Here is an 18395-nt window from a genome sequence, read left to right as displayed (position 1 = left end):
TTAAGAGATGACGAAATCAAATTCTTTAACTACTTTCGCATGTTTTATACAATATGTCACTGGCGTCCCATAAACATTTTCGCAGCCGAACTTCTTCAATCACACGCCCAGTATCAATATCGCGATTCATTGTTTCGCCCGTCTGTCCCCGTCGGCACGTGCGTTTTATGTAACACTGTAACGATAAGTGAGGTCCGAAGCGCGTCGGCGCCGCGTGCTCAGCGCTGAGTCGTCGGTGTTATTCTAAAACGCTTCATAAGTAATCATACATATTGGCCTGTCAGCGCCGACGGTCAGCGTGACTTTAAAACCAGCCTAAGCCTTACACAAAAGGGTAGCATAATTTGGTGGTGTTACTCAAACCGATTTGATTGCTTAAAAATAGAGTGATTTGCTGAAAAGTTTACTGAGTGACGCTTGCGTGTTTTTTGTTCCCAATTTGAATAAAACGGTTCTCATTCGTTCACTCTCGATTCCGCTTTTTTTACTTTGGCCAACCGGTGGTGGTAAAATGAGCGCTGGGCACGGGTTCATCTCCTGTCATCTCCATTTGCAATGCACAGCGCCGGTTGTTAACCCGTTGGAATAATTACTGAACACGACAAGTGCTGGTACTTACACAATGCACCGTGTAGGTTCTGAAATATTTCGGATTTGTGATCTAGAGCAAGATGATAGGTAAGCCTAAGATCTTCATTCAAATAAGCTTCGGTGAAGAACAGCTGGTCATCGTCACGATTGGCAATCTCTTTCATGTTCAATATTTTCTTCAGTTCCGGCAAGTAACCTACAATTACAATATAAAAGAAAGTTAAAATGATATGCTCTAAAATTGCCTCGTGGTCTATATGTACATATACACAAAAAAGGGCAATTTTTGTGAACTAAGTGCATAAAACAGTTTTTCCAAAAAGAACATCTGAGTGAATTTAGGTAGGATACTATTCGGCTGTGCCCACCAAACCAGCATTGAAGTAGCGTGTCGTTTCGATGCCCTAAAACCAACTATGCTATGAGAGAAAATACATTTGCCCTGCAGCTGGACGTTGACAGGCTGAGAAGATAAGAATGTGAGTTCAGTTTAGAGTATCGTGCACTGCAAGTGGAAATAATAGGTTCCCTCATGTTTTTATTGGAATCTACGATGTCGCTATACAGCATGCTCGAAAACATATTTATCATAAATTTTAACCTATTTTCAAAACATCGCTACTAGTCAGCGATTACAATATTGATGTGTTTATAAACTTTAGTCAGAGTAAATAATTATACTTGCATTGTACTTGTTGTTAAAAATCACAACCGTGTCTGTAGGTATGTGATATACCTACAGACACGGTTGTGATTTTTTTTTGATAATAGATTGTAATTTGTCATTAAAAAATGCCAAAAATGCTATGAGATGAAGTGCGACCAAATACGGCATAACTATTCCAACGTTATGTCACGCTTGTAAATAAGGGTACTAGGGTTAGGGTATAGAAAAAAAAAATAAACACGTAAATAACATTATTATGTTATTAACGTTATGCACTTCGGTCTAGAACTTAAGTACCAAATGCTCTCGGCACCTCTATTAATCAAGCACCAAATTCAAAGCTCAAACAACAGAAAAGGATAAAACTTAGTCATTAAATGCACAACCTAGCAAAAGTTTCGAGCTCTACATTTTACTGTGTGTCCTTGGTAAGTATGCAGCGCTGTTTTTCATCTGGAACCCCAAACCAGGTAATAACACAACTGCCGTAAATAAAAAAAAAGCGGCAGAAAATAAATCGATCAACAAAATCATACCTATAATTCCACCGGAGTTGAGATATGGGTTTGTCACAGTAGTGTTAGGATACTTCTTTGCCAGACTTGCATCTGGCCAGCAAAACGGCTCGGCGGCAAACAACACGCGCACATCCATACTCTTGAATTTGTCCACGATGACATTCAAGTCCGCGAGGTACATAACGTCGTAGCTGAAAACAGTATTTGGACATTAAAAATACTAAAGGGCTAGCTGATACTTGAATATATAATACTAGCGGACCCCAACGCCATCTGTCGGGCTGATTTGTGAATCTAAACCATCCAGGGTGCCACCCAAACGCATACTAAAAAAATCATTCAAATCGGTCCAGCCGTTTAGGAGGAGTTCAGTGACATACACACGCACACAAGAAATATATATATATATAATATGGGAACTGAAAATAATACACAATAATACATAAATTAATAATATATACAATAATACATAAGTTAAAAAAAAAACCTTTCATTTAATACGCATATTGAGGACGTTGTGCAAGAAGAATGTAATTTGCTATTTCTTGCTGACGGCCATCTTAGATTTGAAATTTGCCTTAGTTTATTATTATAGCACTCGGCTAGTCAAGGTCTTTCGTGCGATATTGAGGGAGTTGTGAAAAAATGTAATCCGCCATTTTGTGGCGACCGCCATCTTGGACCGATTTTAATCAAACATAGCTATGTACACTCCCGACTATTTCATATTTCGAACAAAAAAAAACAAAATCAAAATCGGTTCAGCTGTTTAGAAGCTACGATGCCATAGGAAGACACACACAGTCACACAGACACGTAAAATTTACAACAGCCCGTCGTTTTTGCGTCGGGGGTTAAAAAACAACATTGCTCGAAAACATGAGTCATGTTTCTAGTTGGGTGTAAAGTACTAGTCGGTAAACACATTCAACTCGCAAACAAATCTAACCACTTTATAGTCTCTTAAATTTATTGACCTCAATTGAAAGTCGTTGCACCACAGCGATTTATAAGCTCAGTGAAAATAAAATGTGTTCAGCTATTGTTGGTATTCAAATCATTATATTATGCATCAGCATTACTTAAAGGGGTGAAAGGTGGAACTTACAGTCTGTATGAGTGTTTCTAGAGTTAGGACATGGAAATTCGAGTTGAGGTTGTTATTAAATATGGATATATTTAACTTTTCAATACGGATATATTGCACCTTTGTAAATATAAAACACGAAATGTAATCGATGACTTGACCTATGGACTGTGGTAAAGGTTAATCTCATGGGAAATCGTAAATTCTGCACGGACAGAATCGAGAGCATCCATTTGCAAATAATATGTGTGTTGACGGCAGATTATATTACAGTTGTCACTCATTCCACGGATGTCTAACGAAGTAAAACTTATACCATACTCTGATTACCAAACCGTTTGTTTGCCCAACATGCTGATAATGGGCAAATCCTCCTCTTGGAAGAGGCCTTTGGTCCAGCAGTGGACTGTTATAGACTATTGATGATGATGATATCTTATGGGCCCTTTTAATAAACGTAACACTGCACCATTATTCTGACGTTATGCCACGCTTCTTAATAAGACCCTTAAGGGATATGGTTGGATTTACAAAATGTTATGTGATTGCATAGGAGTCCTTTATGTGCCCAGGAACAAATACCATACCATTTTACCAAATAATATACTTCATGATGTATATTATAGGTTCAGCGGCAAGGCAACTGGGGTAATATAAAAACAAACAGACAGATTCATAATGTATGGATTGTTAAATATTAACATTGGAGTTTTATACAAAGGCAATAATAAAGATAACAATATTTTTTTAGAACACTTACTGGTCTGTATTGACCTCTGATATTACTCAAACAACAGATAATAGGTACTTGGTAATAAAATATGAATGTAGGAAAGTATTCATATTAGTATTATTTGTATGATAAAAATTATAAAAGGCATAGAACCATTCTATACTTGTCCTAGAACAAATTATATAATACTAGCTACTCCCTGTTGCATAGCCCTTTGTTGCCCAACTCTTAAAGGTCTGTACATATTTTGGCTGAGTTATGTAATAGAATATATGTAAACTTGTTTCGTCAGGCTGTGTTTATTACCTAATATTTTTTTGCACACTTATAAATAAACATCTTTGGTATGGGGTCAATAGGTTTGGAGATAACATATAGCAACATCAGTAAAAGAATCATTAATATCAGTAACAAATGCTACTTAAAAACCATTTGAAGATTTTCATACTTAATTTTATGAAGATTATCATTCTACAGCTAGCAGCAAAGATAAACTCCAAACATTTGGTGTTTGTGAGGTCATGCCAATAACCATTATCAAACTGGGGTTTTCTAATGCCACTCCATAGTCTAACATGTATGCATATACCTTGATCACCAATGTGTGGGCAGGCTTTCTTGAATATTCTATTCGCTCACTATTCACACAACCCAGATTAAATAATTCATGTAGTCAATTCATACAAGCACCCCCCTACCCCATAAGTGGTATTAAAAATCACTTCAAATCATATAGAAATTGTATCTAAGGAAACAGAACAAAACCACCATCTTAAGTACATAAAGGTAATCACCATCTTAAGAAAATACATACCTGTCAGTAAAAATTATAATTTGCTCCCGGTCTGGTAATTTTTGCATAGATAAGATTTTCTGCTTCAAAAGCTTGACTTTCTGACCACCACCTGGGTTTTTCATATTACCGCCATCCCACTTTTGCCCCATGCCCAAAATCTCAACATCAATGCCATGCATTTTAGTAGAACGCAGGAATCTTTGCAATCCATGGGTGTCTTCTGTGGCTACTGTGAACACCTTCACAGCAGGTTCTGGAAATACAATTACTATTTTCTGTATTTTTTCTTTTAGAAATATACTTAAATAATAAATAAAACAATAGCTGTGAGAATAGACTCAGTGCTGGAGCTGGGACTGATAGATGAGCAGTGTTTCTGAGCCATTTGTCAAGGTGAACCAAAATGACAAAGGAGAAAAAAAAATTGACAGAATCAATACAATTCTTAAAGAGGTGAAAGTTTATATTCTTTCTGAGATTAAAGGTGGCTAGTGCAATGTGGAGTCTATAATTGTAAACATTATAATATAATAGAAAGGCTTGTGCAACTGTCTGTAACTATTTTATTTTCGTTATTCGCAACAGCCAGCCAACAATACAATGTAATTACCTGATAGTTAAAGACCTATTTGGATTTAATAGCATCAACATTATGATAACTTCCTATTCCTATCACTGATTATTATAAGTGTCAAACTGAAATTATAGTATAAGTTTGATCAAAAGGGCACTAACAACATTCTTGCTCTACCTTTAACAAAGGCTAGGGCCTGCTTTGAGTAACAGTATTGAGAAAAAGTTGTTACTTAGCAACCAAAAATATATAATATGTGAGAACTAAGAACAGAAGCAGCTTAAGCTGGAAGCTATAAATGTATTGAAGCTATAAAAAAATAAACTAAAGTTATATGAACAGAATATTTTTTTTTCTATAGAAACCATCGCCATCAAGGATATTGCAATGCATAGAAAACTTTTTCTTAAACATATCGCTTGCAACAAATATACATTTTGCATTATTTATACTATTTAAGTAAATAAGGTTATTTTGGTAAAGGCCTAACTAAACTGATACAACAAAGGCAACAAAAACTTGTTCCGGTGTTGGAGGCTGTTATCTTTGTATCACAGAGATACATTGTAAATTATTTACCCTGATCAAAAATAAAAACCACATATTTTTTTTTGTATCACATTATTAAAACAAAAGAAATTTAAATATATCATAATACTAGAGAGAAGGGTACATTAGTTGCAATCTTTGTCCATGTTTATTATAGTTTTACAAAACCTGTTTATTTTCCTGCAGGGAAATAATGTCAGGGGATATAATTATTGTGTCCCACCTGCTAAAGCTCCGGAACATGGAATAGAAGTTTACCCCCGTTTATTATTAGACATATATTATTTGGATTTTATTTTGACTTGTGAGCCAGTGCCCTGAGAGTTGATAAGGCTGTGGGAGAAGATAAATTCTTTATCCTTTCCCCGGGGGAGAAAATTGTCTCCTGCACATGCTAACTGTGCTAGTATAGAAAGCACAAAAAATTAAAAAAATTAAGGAATGTTACTGGCCCTCATTTTCAGACAGATATTTAACAAAAATCCAGTTGTTTGGTTAGGTACTAAGTTAGGGTGTAAAGTAAGGACAAACAACCAAATAAACTTTCAAATTTATAATATTAAAATAAATTTAATTGAATTTTTATTTTACTTAAATATCATAAAGTATTAATTAAAAAAATCCTTTGTCTCATTAGTAATAGTATTGCAATACAATGTTTGTGACAAATCATTACTCTATAAACAGCTAAAGTCAACCTAAAATCTTATTAACAATACACTCAGCAAAATCAAATGATGTAGAAAAAACGAAAAGAAAGAAGAAGAATACACAGCGGCTGTTGTACAGCGGCAATTGCATTAACGTATGTGTAATACGTTAATGTAATTGCCGCTGTACAACTATTAAAAATATCTAACTTACCTTCTGAATTTGCCTCAGTTTTTCTTGCAAATAATAGATAAAGGAAAAATAATTGCAGTATTACAGTCATTTTCCAAGATGCATCGGCGACCGGGTTCAATGGACTTCGGAGAATGAGTCCGGACTCCCGAAACTAATAAAATTATGAACGCCTTGCGATGGCTGAATCAGCAGTGTAATAAAATATTTAACGTCGTACAGCTTCCGAAACCGCGTCGATAAGCTTCTAGATAAAACACACAGTACACACTTCCGTCGCGCAGTCGCGGAGCCGGCAACGGGGCGGCGCCGGGCGATCTGAGTTCACTATTGATTAGTTCGCATATGGGTCATCATGTATTGGGCAGTGCTGTTATATTAATTTAGGTCATGTGGACATGATTAAGGTATGTTACGTCCCTGCGCTGAACTAAAGCTAATGAAATCGGACACTGAAATCGTGTTAAAATAATTGACGCGTTTTGCAAGCAAAGCAAATTCATTTGTTTTAATAATAATTTTAGTATGATTGGCACTGCGGTTTGTAGATAGGTATCTACACTTTTAAAGTAAAAAGGATTTAAGGATATTAAAGGATTATATTTAAGGATTTACATTTTAACTCAAAATACAGGGAAAGATTGTTTGTGGGATTTGTTTTTGTACCCAATAGAATCCAAAAATACAGGACCATTCCATCGTAAAGAAAAAAAAAACTATCACGAAGTAACCATAGGCTATAATTTATTTACAAAAATTAGAAATAATTTAACGCAAAGTCAGTGCCCAAAGTAGCAAAATTTTGCCTATCAAGACACACGATAGTGTGGCAGCCAAGGTCCAGCCATGAAGAAGGAACTGGCGACGTAGCTACCGTGTGCAATATTCCACGAATCATCTAAAGCCACATTTCTTAATACCTCAAAATCTATTTAACATAAACATATCAAATTTTGTTTATTTCTTGAAACCCCTTACATTAACTAGAACCCCAAACTTTCATAATTACAGCTCAAACGGTTATTTATATATTAACGTCTGAAAATCTCTGTCTGCATCCAGATGACCTAGAAAGTTGAAATTAGGCGTTCAGCTTGATAGTTCTGTGTATACAAAGCAAAGCATAAAAAAGTTTTTTTTTAGAAACTGATTTTAATAACACCTAGCGCCTGTCAAAGTTTCATAGCAAATACTCACTTACTTGTTTGATAATATTTTTCTTACAGAGATATTATTAATAATTATTGACCGAGCGAGGCGTGGTTTTAGAGTGAGCTTCGGTGTAATCGCATTTTGTCCCTCTGCGTGTCAGAACCCTTTTAACTTCCAAATTAGGGAACGTAGTAACACCAAAATCACAAATATTATGTAAATCTTTGACCATAAAATTTCCTTCTTATGTCGTATTACGTTTATTCCTCATAAAATACCCGTCCTTTCAAACAAAAAGTAATGATATCCAATTAAAAACATATTTTATGTAAAAATTGAAAGCCAAAATCCTTATGAAGGTGTTTTTCGGCAAAAGCATTGAGATCTAAACGGGTGCCAAGTTCTGTAGGTAATCCTGAAATTTATTTATAAGAACCTAAGACCTTCTAAATATTGAAATTCAAACCACAATATTTTTTATTTATGCTACAACAACATTGGCTATACAAAAATATAAGTCCTTGAATTTGAACAAAAGAACTATTTATAAAAAGGAAATTATTTAGCATGAATAGAAGCTCAATATTTAAGTTGGCAATTTTTTACCAGCAAAATAAATTTTTAGAGCAGTAAAATATACTATAATTAAAAAAATATTAATTACAAATTAAAATAAAGATAATAAGTACACTACAAAATAATTTACAAGCAAAAACTAGCAAAGTCAAATAGAGCTTAAAATAATCTGCTATTTAATAAATAATTCTTCTGTTCAAATTTAAGGAGCTGAGAAAACTATTGATGATACATAAAAATTATGTTAGATCTTCAAGACCTTCCAAAAAACCTACCTTAGGGCCCTCCAAGTTTGTAGACACATATTCTGATTTAGCTATTGCTGGGTCCGCTGATATAATTCAAAAAGTTTTATAGATTGCGGAGCTGCAGTTAGAAGTCATATGTCAGCCTCTGTACCTACTTGCCAGATCGTGCTCCAAAGGACTACAATTTTGAAGTAAAACTTCTTTAGAGAGTAACTCAGGTTTTTTTTGACGGAAATAACGCTTACGTCAGCCGTTTATGTAGTTTCCGCTATTTAAAAATAATAATTTGATTGGTCGTAAGTATATGTCATATACTCCACGTTTCTTGACTTATATGCCAGCTAGTGGCAAATATAATAATCAATTGGGATTATTCATTTCGAATAGTTTCAATCGCGCGTAAAGGTTACACGCACCCAAAAAAAAAGTTTTTCGTGATATAGACAATTTTCTACGTGTTTAAAAAAAATCTACCGGGAGACAGTGCAAAATGCTTTTACACAGTTTGTTGGATCTAAATCCCCAGAGTTCTATCGTAAAGGTATTAATGAACTTCGGTTTAGATGGCAGCAAAGTATGGATAATGGTGTTATTATTATTATTATACGCTATCCCCAGCAGCAGGCACTCACGTTTTATCTAATCATTTTATGCATACTGTGCCAAAAATCCGAGCGTGCGGTTGGCAATGACTGCCTAGTAACTTTCGGAACTTTACGGACTACAGCGGGGCATGTGAGGCGCGCGGGTGAAATTTGATTTTTTAAACAAATAGTTTTTCATCAAGGATATTTTTATAGCTAGGTATAATTTTTAATTAATATAATTATTAAGTAATAAGATATTGCGAGTTTAAAAAATTTAGGACTACACGTAACCAAAACAGTTATTAGAAGAGATTTTGACAGAATTTGGATTTTTAAAATATCCATGGAAATACCTTTATTGATGCCACACATCTCCCAAATAAACTTTTCTTACGGGATGCTTTAAAAACAATACCAAACGCGGACGAAGTCACGAGCAACAGCTAGTAATGCATAAATCTGGTAAAAACTGCTTCATGATTGGTGTTTGTGACCTGGTGTTGGTGGCTATTTAAGGGTCTATGTTAAACAGTTGGGCACAGTTTGGGAAAAGTTTGATTACTATAACTTCCGGCTCCTTTTTATAATTTGCCAATTATTGTAAAGTCATATGACAGACAATATAGGATCTTCGGATTGAATTTACTCGCGTTTTGCCTTATTTTAAATACTTTGAATTCCGTATAACAAATGACTGCATTAATATTGTGTGGCTCAACAGTAGCACTACATAAGCCGATAGCGCTGGATAAGCATCGTTGATCGAAGTCAGTAAATGGGTGTAAATATGTGTCATTTTATTATTGTGTCTTGGAAGTTGCAATATCGATAAAATAGTTTTTTTGGACTAAGGATCATCAGGATGAAAGGAAAATATCGCTAGGAGTCCTGGGCAATTACCAAAGTATTTTGTTAGTGGCTATTTAAGGGTCTATTATGTTAAACAGTTGGGCACAGTTTTCAAAAAAATGATCGACATAAAAGTATGTTGTCTAATGACTTCGACAGTGAATTTCCCACTAAAAATATGGCTCTTATTTTAATCGGTAACTTTATGAAAAAATGTCCTATTATTATGATAGAACCATTAAAATACGCACTACACCACCGGTAACGGGAGCATTCGCGGGAGCCCGTAGCCCCTGTTGCTCCAAGCTAGCCGATGTTGAATGGTCGTCGTCCTTTTTATATTGATGTCGTCGCGTGGTGCCGCCCCTGCATGTCCTTCGTAGTGGAGGAGGCGTCACATCCCCCGCAGATGTTGGTGGGGTTTTAAATTCATCCAACGACGACGACGACGACGACGATGACTCATGTTTGGATCTCGGTTGTGCGCATCTCGTTCTGCCACCACCGCGTCTCATTTTTTTCAATCTTGTACATTATTAATTATTTTTTCTATTGTTTTCTATTTGATTTCTTGTATTAAAATTATGACTATTATACAGAATTGTACCCTATAGGGTACATTCGAACCTGGTGAACCTGAAGGTATACTTCAAACGTACCCAAAGGGACGGGACCCTCTTACTATGACTTTGCTGACCGTACGTCCATCCGTCTGTCAGTTAGCGTTTTAGGTATATCTAAAAGAGTCGGACTCGTACACGTAGGGTATAGGTAAGGATTCTAGGATTATATGAACTCCTGAGTACGAAGGTGCCACCCATTGGGTACGAAACCACAAAAATGAAATACAGTTCAATTGTCAATTAGAGTCAGCAGCCACCTTGAATTTTAAATTATACTTGTCTTTTAAATTATGGAGGGTAGAGATAAGGAGGATCATCTGTGTATATGAAAAAGTGTCGTCAAAATGTATTAAATTAGGATGGCGCCACATTTGCATCAAGGTAACTCTTAAAAGAAGCGCCAAATATAAATATTGTTAGAGTAGGCTTGAAAAATAAACAAGGAAGTAAGGTTATATTTACCACAATATTTTGTACAACGTAAGTTGTTGAAATTCTCAATAATTAACTACTTTAGTCGATAATGACATTAAATTTTTTAACTCGGCATACTTCAATTCATCTACGATTGCTACATTCATACCATACCCTGTGCATCCACCAGCGCCATTGTGGAGGATTTTTGAACTGTTATTTAGCGCATACAACTGGACACTTTTTCAACTTTTCTCCCATATAAGATGACTCTCCTTACCTCTACCCTCCATATTTTAAATTAAAATATTGTGGTTTGAAGTTACTGACGTAGTGTTTGTAGCCTCTTTGGTTTCATAGATTAAAATTTTTAAGGTTTTAAATTTTTGTTAATCAATGAGTATTTAAACAGTAAGTTATTGTCAAAAATAAACGGTTTAGGTAGGTTCTTTAAATCGAATAAAAAATATTGGAATGCATATTTTTTTGTAATATCCGGACTTCGTAAACTAAATAATTATGGAAGACACAAGTTCATTATATTGCATGTAAAATCTCATTAGACATGCATCAATACAAACCTCATATAAATTCACTGGCATTCTTATTGAAAACACCTAGACATCGTGGTTTATTAATTTTCAAAGATATTTGCGGTTTAATTTGATGTTTACATACTCTTTGGTTTTATTTTATAAAAAAATACTTTCTACGTTTTGTCATTAAATTAAAATTAACACCATCTGCATCCCAGATAAATGAGAGCTTCATTTCACATTTACCGTTTTGCTTGGAAAAAATTATATTCATTAGGCAAACCGGAACTTTTATTATCTATGTTTGCACCTCAGAGGTATAGTTTACTTTGGCGGATGTGCCTTAGAAGGCTAAAAGAAACTTCACTGTAATTTTATAGGATTATTTTTTTGATTTGTCGGTTACGTTAATTCGGCGGTAAAGGCTCGAAATCACTACTCACTCACTAGTACTCTACGTTAATACTATTCAGCCATCGATATTCCTTAATCCCTATGGGCCTATTCCCCATACTTTTGATTTCATCTGTGAAATGAAAAATGGAATTTGGGAACATGGATAATGGCGTCACGAATGCCTTTGCCAGTAAGAATTTTTTGCATTGTGTTTCAAATGCAAATTGTCTTATATTTATTGCAATACTTATTGGGTATGTTTCCAAAAGAACGTGCAATTTCCATAACGTCCACGGGATATGTGAATTAATACAAGATATAGAATTTAGCAACTTCAATAATAATAGACTCAATACTGGTTAATGGATATGGATGCGTCAATAACAAGGGTCATCCATTGATAGCCCTCACCAGCAACAGGTACTTGTGCTCCCCAAGTCGTGATACTGGTTTGATACCTTTGTTAATCCTTCAACATACGAATCCTGCTCAAACGGTACCCGCAGAAGCTCAGATATATGTCATCTATGTAAGTACACTCATTATAACTCCAGTATTTAATGGGGGGTCTGCTGATGTCTATCTGCTATAAATATCCTCTGGCCCAGTCAGATATTTCCCGCCATCATCCCAGAACTAAAAGATTTGTTTGTTGATTTATAGATAACATAATGAAAGTGTATAGTCAATACATATTAGAAAATTTAATGTATGTTCATAAAAATATTTCAAATTTAAAAAAAAAATGTTACTGCAAAAATTAAAAGAATATACTTGCAGTGCAATATACTAGGTTACATAAAATTCTTAATTTCTTTAAAGGAAAATACAATTAAGTTTGTATTAAACATAGGCTTATAGAAGAGTCCTATTAAAGTGTAAAGGAATATGAAATCATTCAGACTATGTGTATTGTAGTTAATGATATTGGCTTATAGACTTCTCAAAAACCCCCGTTTAATTTTACCTACTGGGACAGCCAGTGGCGTGCATAGAGGGTATGCACAGGGTATGCAGATGACATAAAATGAAGATAATCTGTAGTAAAAGTTTTAAAAAATCCTATGGATAGGTATTGTTAGAGTTATAAAAAGCCTACCCTTAAGTATTTTTAACTCGTACTGGAGATTTTCTTCATTTTATATCATCTGCATACCCTGTGCATACCCTCTATGCACACCACTGGGGATAGCTATGGTCTCCATTCGATCGTCTATGAATATATGAATAAATTATAAATGGAATGTTTATTTGGCAATTATACTTTATAAATGAAAAACAAACTAGAGCATATTTTTACGTTTAATTTGAGTTTTCATTTATTCATCATTTGCCTATTAACAATCCACTGCTGGGCAGAGGCCTCCTCTTTCATAGGAGAGATGTTTTTAGAGCATAGACCCACCATGCTGCTGTTTGGTGGGTTCATTTATTCACCACCCTCCATCATTGCACAACTTATACAACTTTGAATATAAGCTATATTTTTATTTAAGCTATTGAAGATTTTGCCTAGTACAGATACTGTGTATATTTGTAATGTATTGTTGTAACTGGCCAGCCCGACAACTCCTATCAGACAATTGTATGTTGGACCTGTTTAAGCATACTATAACAATTTAAAATAATATTGTTATTATTGTTTTATAGATGTTGTATTTTTGTTACAGATCCTAATGTGATAATCAGAGCAACTGCTACCACCAGAGGGATTTTAATGAGACTTGGAGCAATTTGTTATATGCTGTAGGACTAGCTATAATTATGTTTAAGGTGATCATTTATATTAATCTATTGATACGTTAGTGAAAAATAAAGAAACATTTAAACAGAAATATACAGAAATATTGCATTTCAGTATAAAAAAATTTAATCAATCCAATATGTACATTTAGTTTAGTAAAAAATTAGCTGCGACCACCAATGTTCTCAGAGTAAAGAAGTCTTATCTGATGTTTTATCACAGGATATGATACATAGCAGTCGCCAACCAAAATTAATAAGGTTTATTATCTAAAATCAACAAAATCAGTTTACAAATTTAGACTGCAAATCCAAACCACCTCAATCCAAACACCAACAAATTTAGTAAGTTTTTTTTTCCAGTAACTAAAGTATTAAACAGTTCACTGATACTTATTTTCTAGATTAACATCAGCCAGCCTCACAGCCAGAGTGGACTAAAGAAAAAGCACAAAGGGCACAAAAGGATATTAGAAGTAAAAATAAACTTGTTGTGAAGTTTAATAGGCTACATAAAATTGGTAATTCATTCAAGGGAAATTACTTTAATTTAATTTACAACAAATTACCCAATGAAATGTTAGTGATGTCTCTCAATAAGTTCAAAGTTTATATGAAACGTAAGCTCATAGAAAACTCCTATTATAATATTAAGGATTACTTAAACAATATTGGGTATAAATTGCTCTAACTTCATAGCTAAATATTAATGTACTTTGAGAGTCATACCAAAAAAAAAAGTTGGCTAAGTTGGTTGTGGGCTCTTCTTAGACCAAGCCGTGTTTGGAACCCTTGTAGATTTATGTTGAAGTTGGCGATTGTAGTTATCTCCATCACGTGAAAATTGAGTAAACAAATGTATAAATGCTTCATAAGTGCCTGTGATAATTTTTGAATTTTAATTTGTAGGGTCATCTTCTGGTACTATAAGATAATAATTATACAAGAAGGTATTGTTAAGTTCAGTTGAAGCATGATTACATCTTTACAGGTGGGAGGCGTAGTTGTATTACAGAATGGCTAACATGGGCAGGAGACAATTTTCTCCTTGGGGAAAGGATAAAAATTTATCTTCTCCCACATCTTTATCAAATCTCAGAGCACTGGCTCACAAGTGGAAATAATATCCTAATAAACGGGAGTGAAATTCTCCGAATTCCACGTTCCAGATTTTTGCTGGTGACTTATATCCGCCTGTCACAGGATATAATCGAGAGTTATAATTTTTGTCTTTTGACTGTGCTAGCACTGCAGAGAAAGAGTTCCAATCCAGAATACGGATAAATAACTATTCTGGATCTATTTTTATTATTATTTCAATTTAATCTTTTACTTTTTTTTATTGATAATGTTACTAAAAATCTTATAACTAAACTAATTACTGGTGCCCGCATGTAATGTAGGTGCAAAGTATTCTGGTTTCATTTCCAGCCAGCCACAGAACAGCAAGCCCCTCTGGTGGCATAAGGGCTTGCATTGCGTGATTTGCGAAAAACGAGCCAGGCCTTCTTTTACCAGAAGGGATTAGTCTGATTCCTCTTGAGTGTTTCTCTGCTCAAATGAAACCAAATTAAATGAATGAAATTAATACCAAATTCCCGACAGATAGTGCTTTCTAATTTGAAATAAATAAGTATCAAATACGAATGAGTGGCTTATTTTGGAAGACCTACCTAGTACTTAAATTTTACCTTTTAAAGTCGTGTAGACTTAGTTTTCGCTGTTTGTTACCCGCGTTGCTTCTTACTGTAAGTGTGTGTGTAAGAAAAAAAATTGTAAACTCTCAAGAATTTTGAAATTCCGTCATTATTTAATTCAATTTAGATGTGAATATAGTCGTAACCGTTTCTTTTGTTGAATTGCTATGCAATGATTAAAGCTAAGAGGTACGTTGGTTGGTTGTGTAATTGAATTTGATTATAGTATCATGTTACGTTATTTTTAATTAAGAGTTATTGCGAGTGATAGATTCAAAGAACATTATTTCTTTGATATATCGTGTGGCTATACATATTTTACAAATTTACAAATATTTAATTGTTCGCCTTTCGTTGTTAAGTAGGTACGACCAGCCCTCTTGCAAAAATTGACAATAAAGCAAAAAGAAACGATTTTTTGACTTTAGCCGAGGATGCAAAGCATGTAGATTTGCCTAATAGAGTCTCAACTTTTCGCCAAAGGTAACATTTTTACGGAAGGAAACATTATTAATAAGGCATAAATATCGTAGTAAAAAATGTTTGATCTGAATTGTTGCTGCCTTGTTTCTAGTTTGGTAACTCGTAGTTAAATATTTTCATAAGCTGACTGTCTTGTTGCTTAATTTAACAAATTACATAATGGGTACGTACTACTTTGGTAGTCTCTCGATATAACCTCCGATATCAAACGATTTTGGTTTCAGTTTTGCGTCTGGATTTGCCTAATAGCATCTCAGCTTCTCGCCAAAGGAATCGATGCCAGTTATGATGTCAACCTACTGATTTTATTGCAGGAAATAATAAAAATAAAGCGGAAATATACGCAATTCCCAAAATATGAGTAAAAAATTGATCTGAATTTTTGCCGCCTTGTTTCTAGTTTGTCGTAGTTAAATATTTTCATAAGCTGACTGTATTGTTGCTTAATACAGCAAATTTCATAATGGGTACGTACTACTTTGGTAGTCTGAAGTCTCTCGATATAACCTCCGATATCAAACGATTTTGGTTTCAGTTTTGCGTTTAGATTTGCCTAATAGCATCTCAGCTTCTCGCCAAAGGAATCGATGCCGGTTATGATGTCAACCTACTGATTTTATTGCAGGAAATAATAAAAATGAAGCGGAAATATACGCAATTCCAAAAATATGAGTAAAAATTGATCTGAATTGTTGCTGCCTTGTTTCTAGTTTGTCGTAACTCGTAGTTAAATATTTTCATAAGCTGAATGTCTTGTTGCTTAATACAGCAAATTACATAATGGGTACGTACTACTTAGGTAGTCTCCTGATATAACCTCCGATATCAAACGATTTTGGTTTCAGTTTTGGGTCTAGATTTGCCTAATAGCACCTCAGCTTCTCGCCAAAAGAATCGATACCAGTTATGATGTCAACCTACGGATTTTATTGCAGGAAATAATAAAAATAAAGCGGAAATATCGTACGTAGTTAAATATTTTTATAAGCTGAATGTCTTGTTGCTTAATACAACAAATTACATAATGGGTACGTACTACTTTGGTAGTCTCCTGATATAACCTCCGATATCAAACGATTTTGGTTTCAGTTTTGCGTTTAGATTTGCCTAATAGCATCTCAGCTTCTCGCCAAAGGAATCGATGCCGGTTATGATGTCAACCTACTGATTTTATTGCAGGAAATAATAAAAATGAAGCGGAAATATACGCAATTCCAAAAATATGAGTAAAAATTGATCTGAATTGTTGCTGCCTTGTTTCTAGTTTGTCGTAACTCGTAGTTAAATATTTTCATAAGCTGAATGTCTTGTTGCTTAATACAGCAAATTACATAATGGGTACGTACTACTTAGGTAGTCTCCTGATATAACCTCCGATATCAAACGATTTTGGTTTCAGTTTTGGGTCTAGATTTGCCTAATAGCACCTCAGCTTCTCGCCAAAAGAATCGATACCAGTTATGATGTCAACCTACGGATTTTATTGCAGGAAATAATAAAAATAAAGCGGAAATATCGTACGTAGTTAAATATTTTTATAAGCTGAATGTCTTGTTGCTTAATACAACAAATTACATAATGGGTACGTACTACTTTGGTAGTCTCCTGATATAACCTCCGATATCAAACGATTTTGGTTTCAGTTTTGCGTCTAGATTTGCCTAATAGCATCTCAGCTTCTCGCCAAAGGAATCGATGCCAGTTATGATGTCAACCTACTGATTTTATTGCAGGAAATAATAAAAATAAAGCGGAACTATACGCAATTCCAAAAATATGAATAAAAAATCTGAATTGTTGCAACCTTATTTCTGTTCAGTTTTGCATCTTGATTTTCCTAACAGCATCTCAGCTTCTTGCCAAAGGTATCGATGCCAGTAACAACCTACACATTTTATTGCAGGTAATAACGAAAATGAAGCGTTTATATTAGCAATTTCAAAATGTTTTATCTGAATTGTGGCAGCCTTGTTTTTTGTATATAAATGTTTTCATAAACTGTGTGTGGCTTTGTTACTTAGTTATTACAATATAATGGATACGCACTACTGTAGTAGTCTTAACACAATTTCCGATATCGCCATAATTCTTACTTCTACAGTACCAAATACTTATATCTCCTCTCCGTCATAAAAGTTAGCATCAGGAACAATGTGGTTTGACCACATGGTTTCCTCAAGTAATACTCTGGTACATATTATTCAACTAATATGGAGCTGGATCTAAATCTATTTTGATATTTTTGTATCGCTTTTGGTTACTTTGTACAAAGTGTGTAAATTCTGTTTAGAATGTACAAAGTGTGTAAATTCTGGTATATTAATTTTGACTTCGTATTTCTTTAACTTAATAGGTATTGCCCCTCCTTTTCATTCCATGAATATTATATTTGTATGGCTTTATTATCTCATTTTAATTATACTTTGAGACAATATCTACTGCCTACACGATACGTAATTACATATTTGAATTAGAGATATGAGTAAATCAACACGACATTAAGTTGGTTTTTCCTCAATATGATGTGGTGTGTTAGGTCGCTTCTTTTTTTATATTCTTGATTTCAAGTAGTAACACATTTTTTCATTTCCCTTTGAACCACTATCTACTGCAGTGCCTAGCAAGTGTAAACAGGGATTCTGTTGATATTTGGTTGTATGAACAAATTAAAGTTATATTAAGTCGTCATGTTGTTAGGAGAGAAGTTAAAGAACATCTTTTAGATACATACAA

The 18395-nt window shown here is 34.2% G+C and overlaps 1 protein-coding gene and 1 long non-coding RNA gene across 4 annotated transcripts in view; one reads left to right on the top strand and one right to left on the bottom strand.

The window, feature by feature from the left end:
• LOC120636052 (procollagen-lysine,2-oxoglutarate 5-dioxygenase) overlaps window positions 1–18395 on the bottom strand; it is a 41483-nt gene that overhangs the window by 21176 nt on the left and 1912 nt on the right. For 2 of the 3 annotated variants that reach the window (XM_039907320.1, XM_039907322.1), the window contains exons 2-4: window positions 4411–4645; window positions 1795–1967; window positions 620–787 (exon numbers count right to left, since the gene is read on the bottom strand). In XM_039907320.1, coding sequence (XP_039763254.1) covers window positions 620–787; window positions 1795–1967; window positions 4411–4645 — 576 coding nt within the window. Of the gene's footprint in view, window positions 1–619; window positions 788–1794; window positions 1968–4410; window positions 4646–6379; window positions 6785–18395 lie in introns of those variants that run through there. The other variant, XM_039907321.1, reaches the window with a different exon arrangement.
• Window positions 11700–13996, top strand: LOC120636055. Its single transcript, XR_005659333.1, has 3 exons — window positions 11700–12268; window positions 13410–13512; window positions 13887–13996. It is a non-coding gene; the product is annotated as an uncharacterized LOC120636055 (long non-coding RNA).

This window comes from Pararge aegeria, chromosome Z, assembly GCF_905163445.1.
Source record: "Pararge aegeria chromosome Z, ilParAegt1.1, whole genome shotgun sequence".
NCBI lineage: Eukaryota > Metazoa > Arthropoda > Insecta > Lepidoptera > Nymphalidae > Pararge > Pararge aegeria.
The sequence above is the reverse complement of the archived record's forward strand: the minus strand, read 5'-3'. Positions and strand labels throughout refer to the sequence as shown.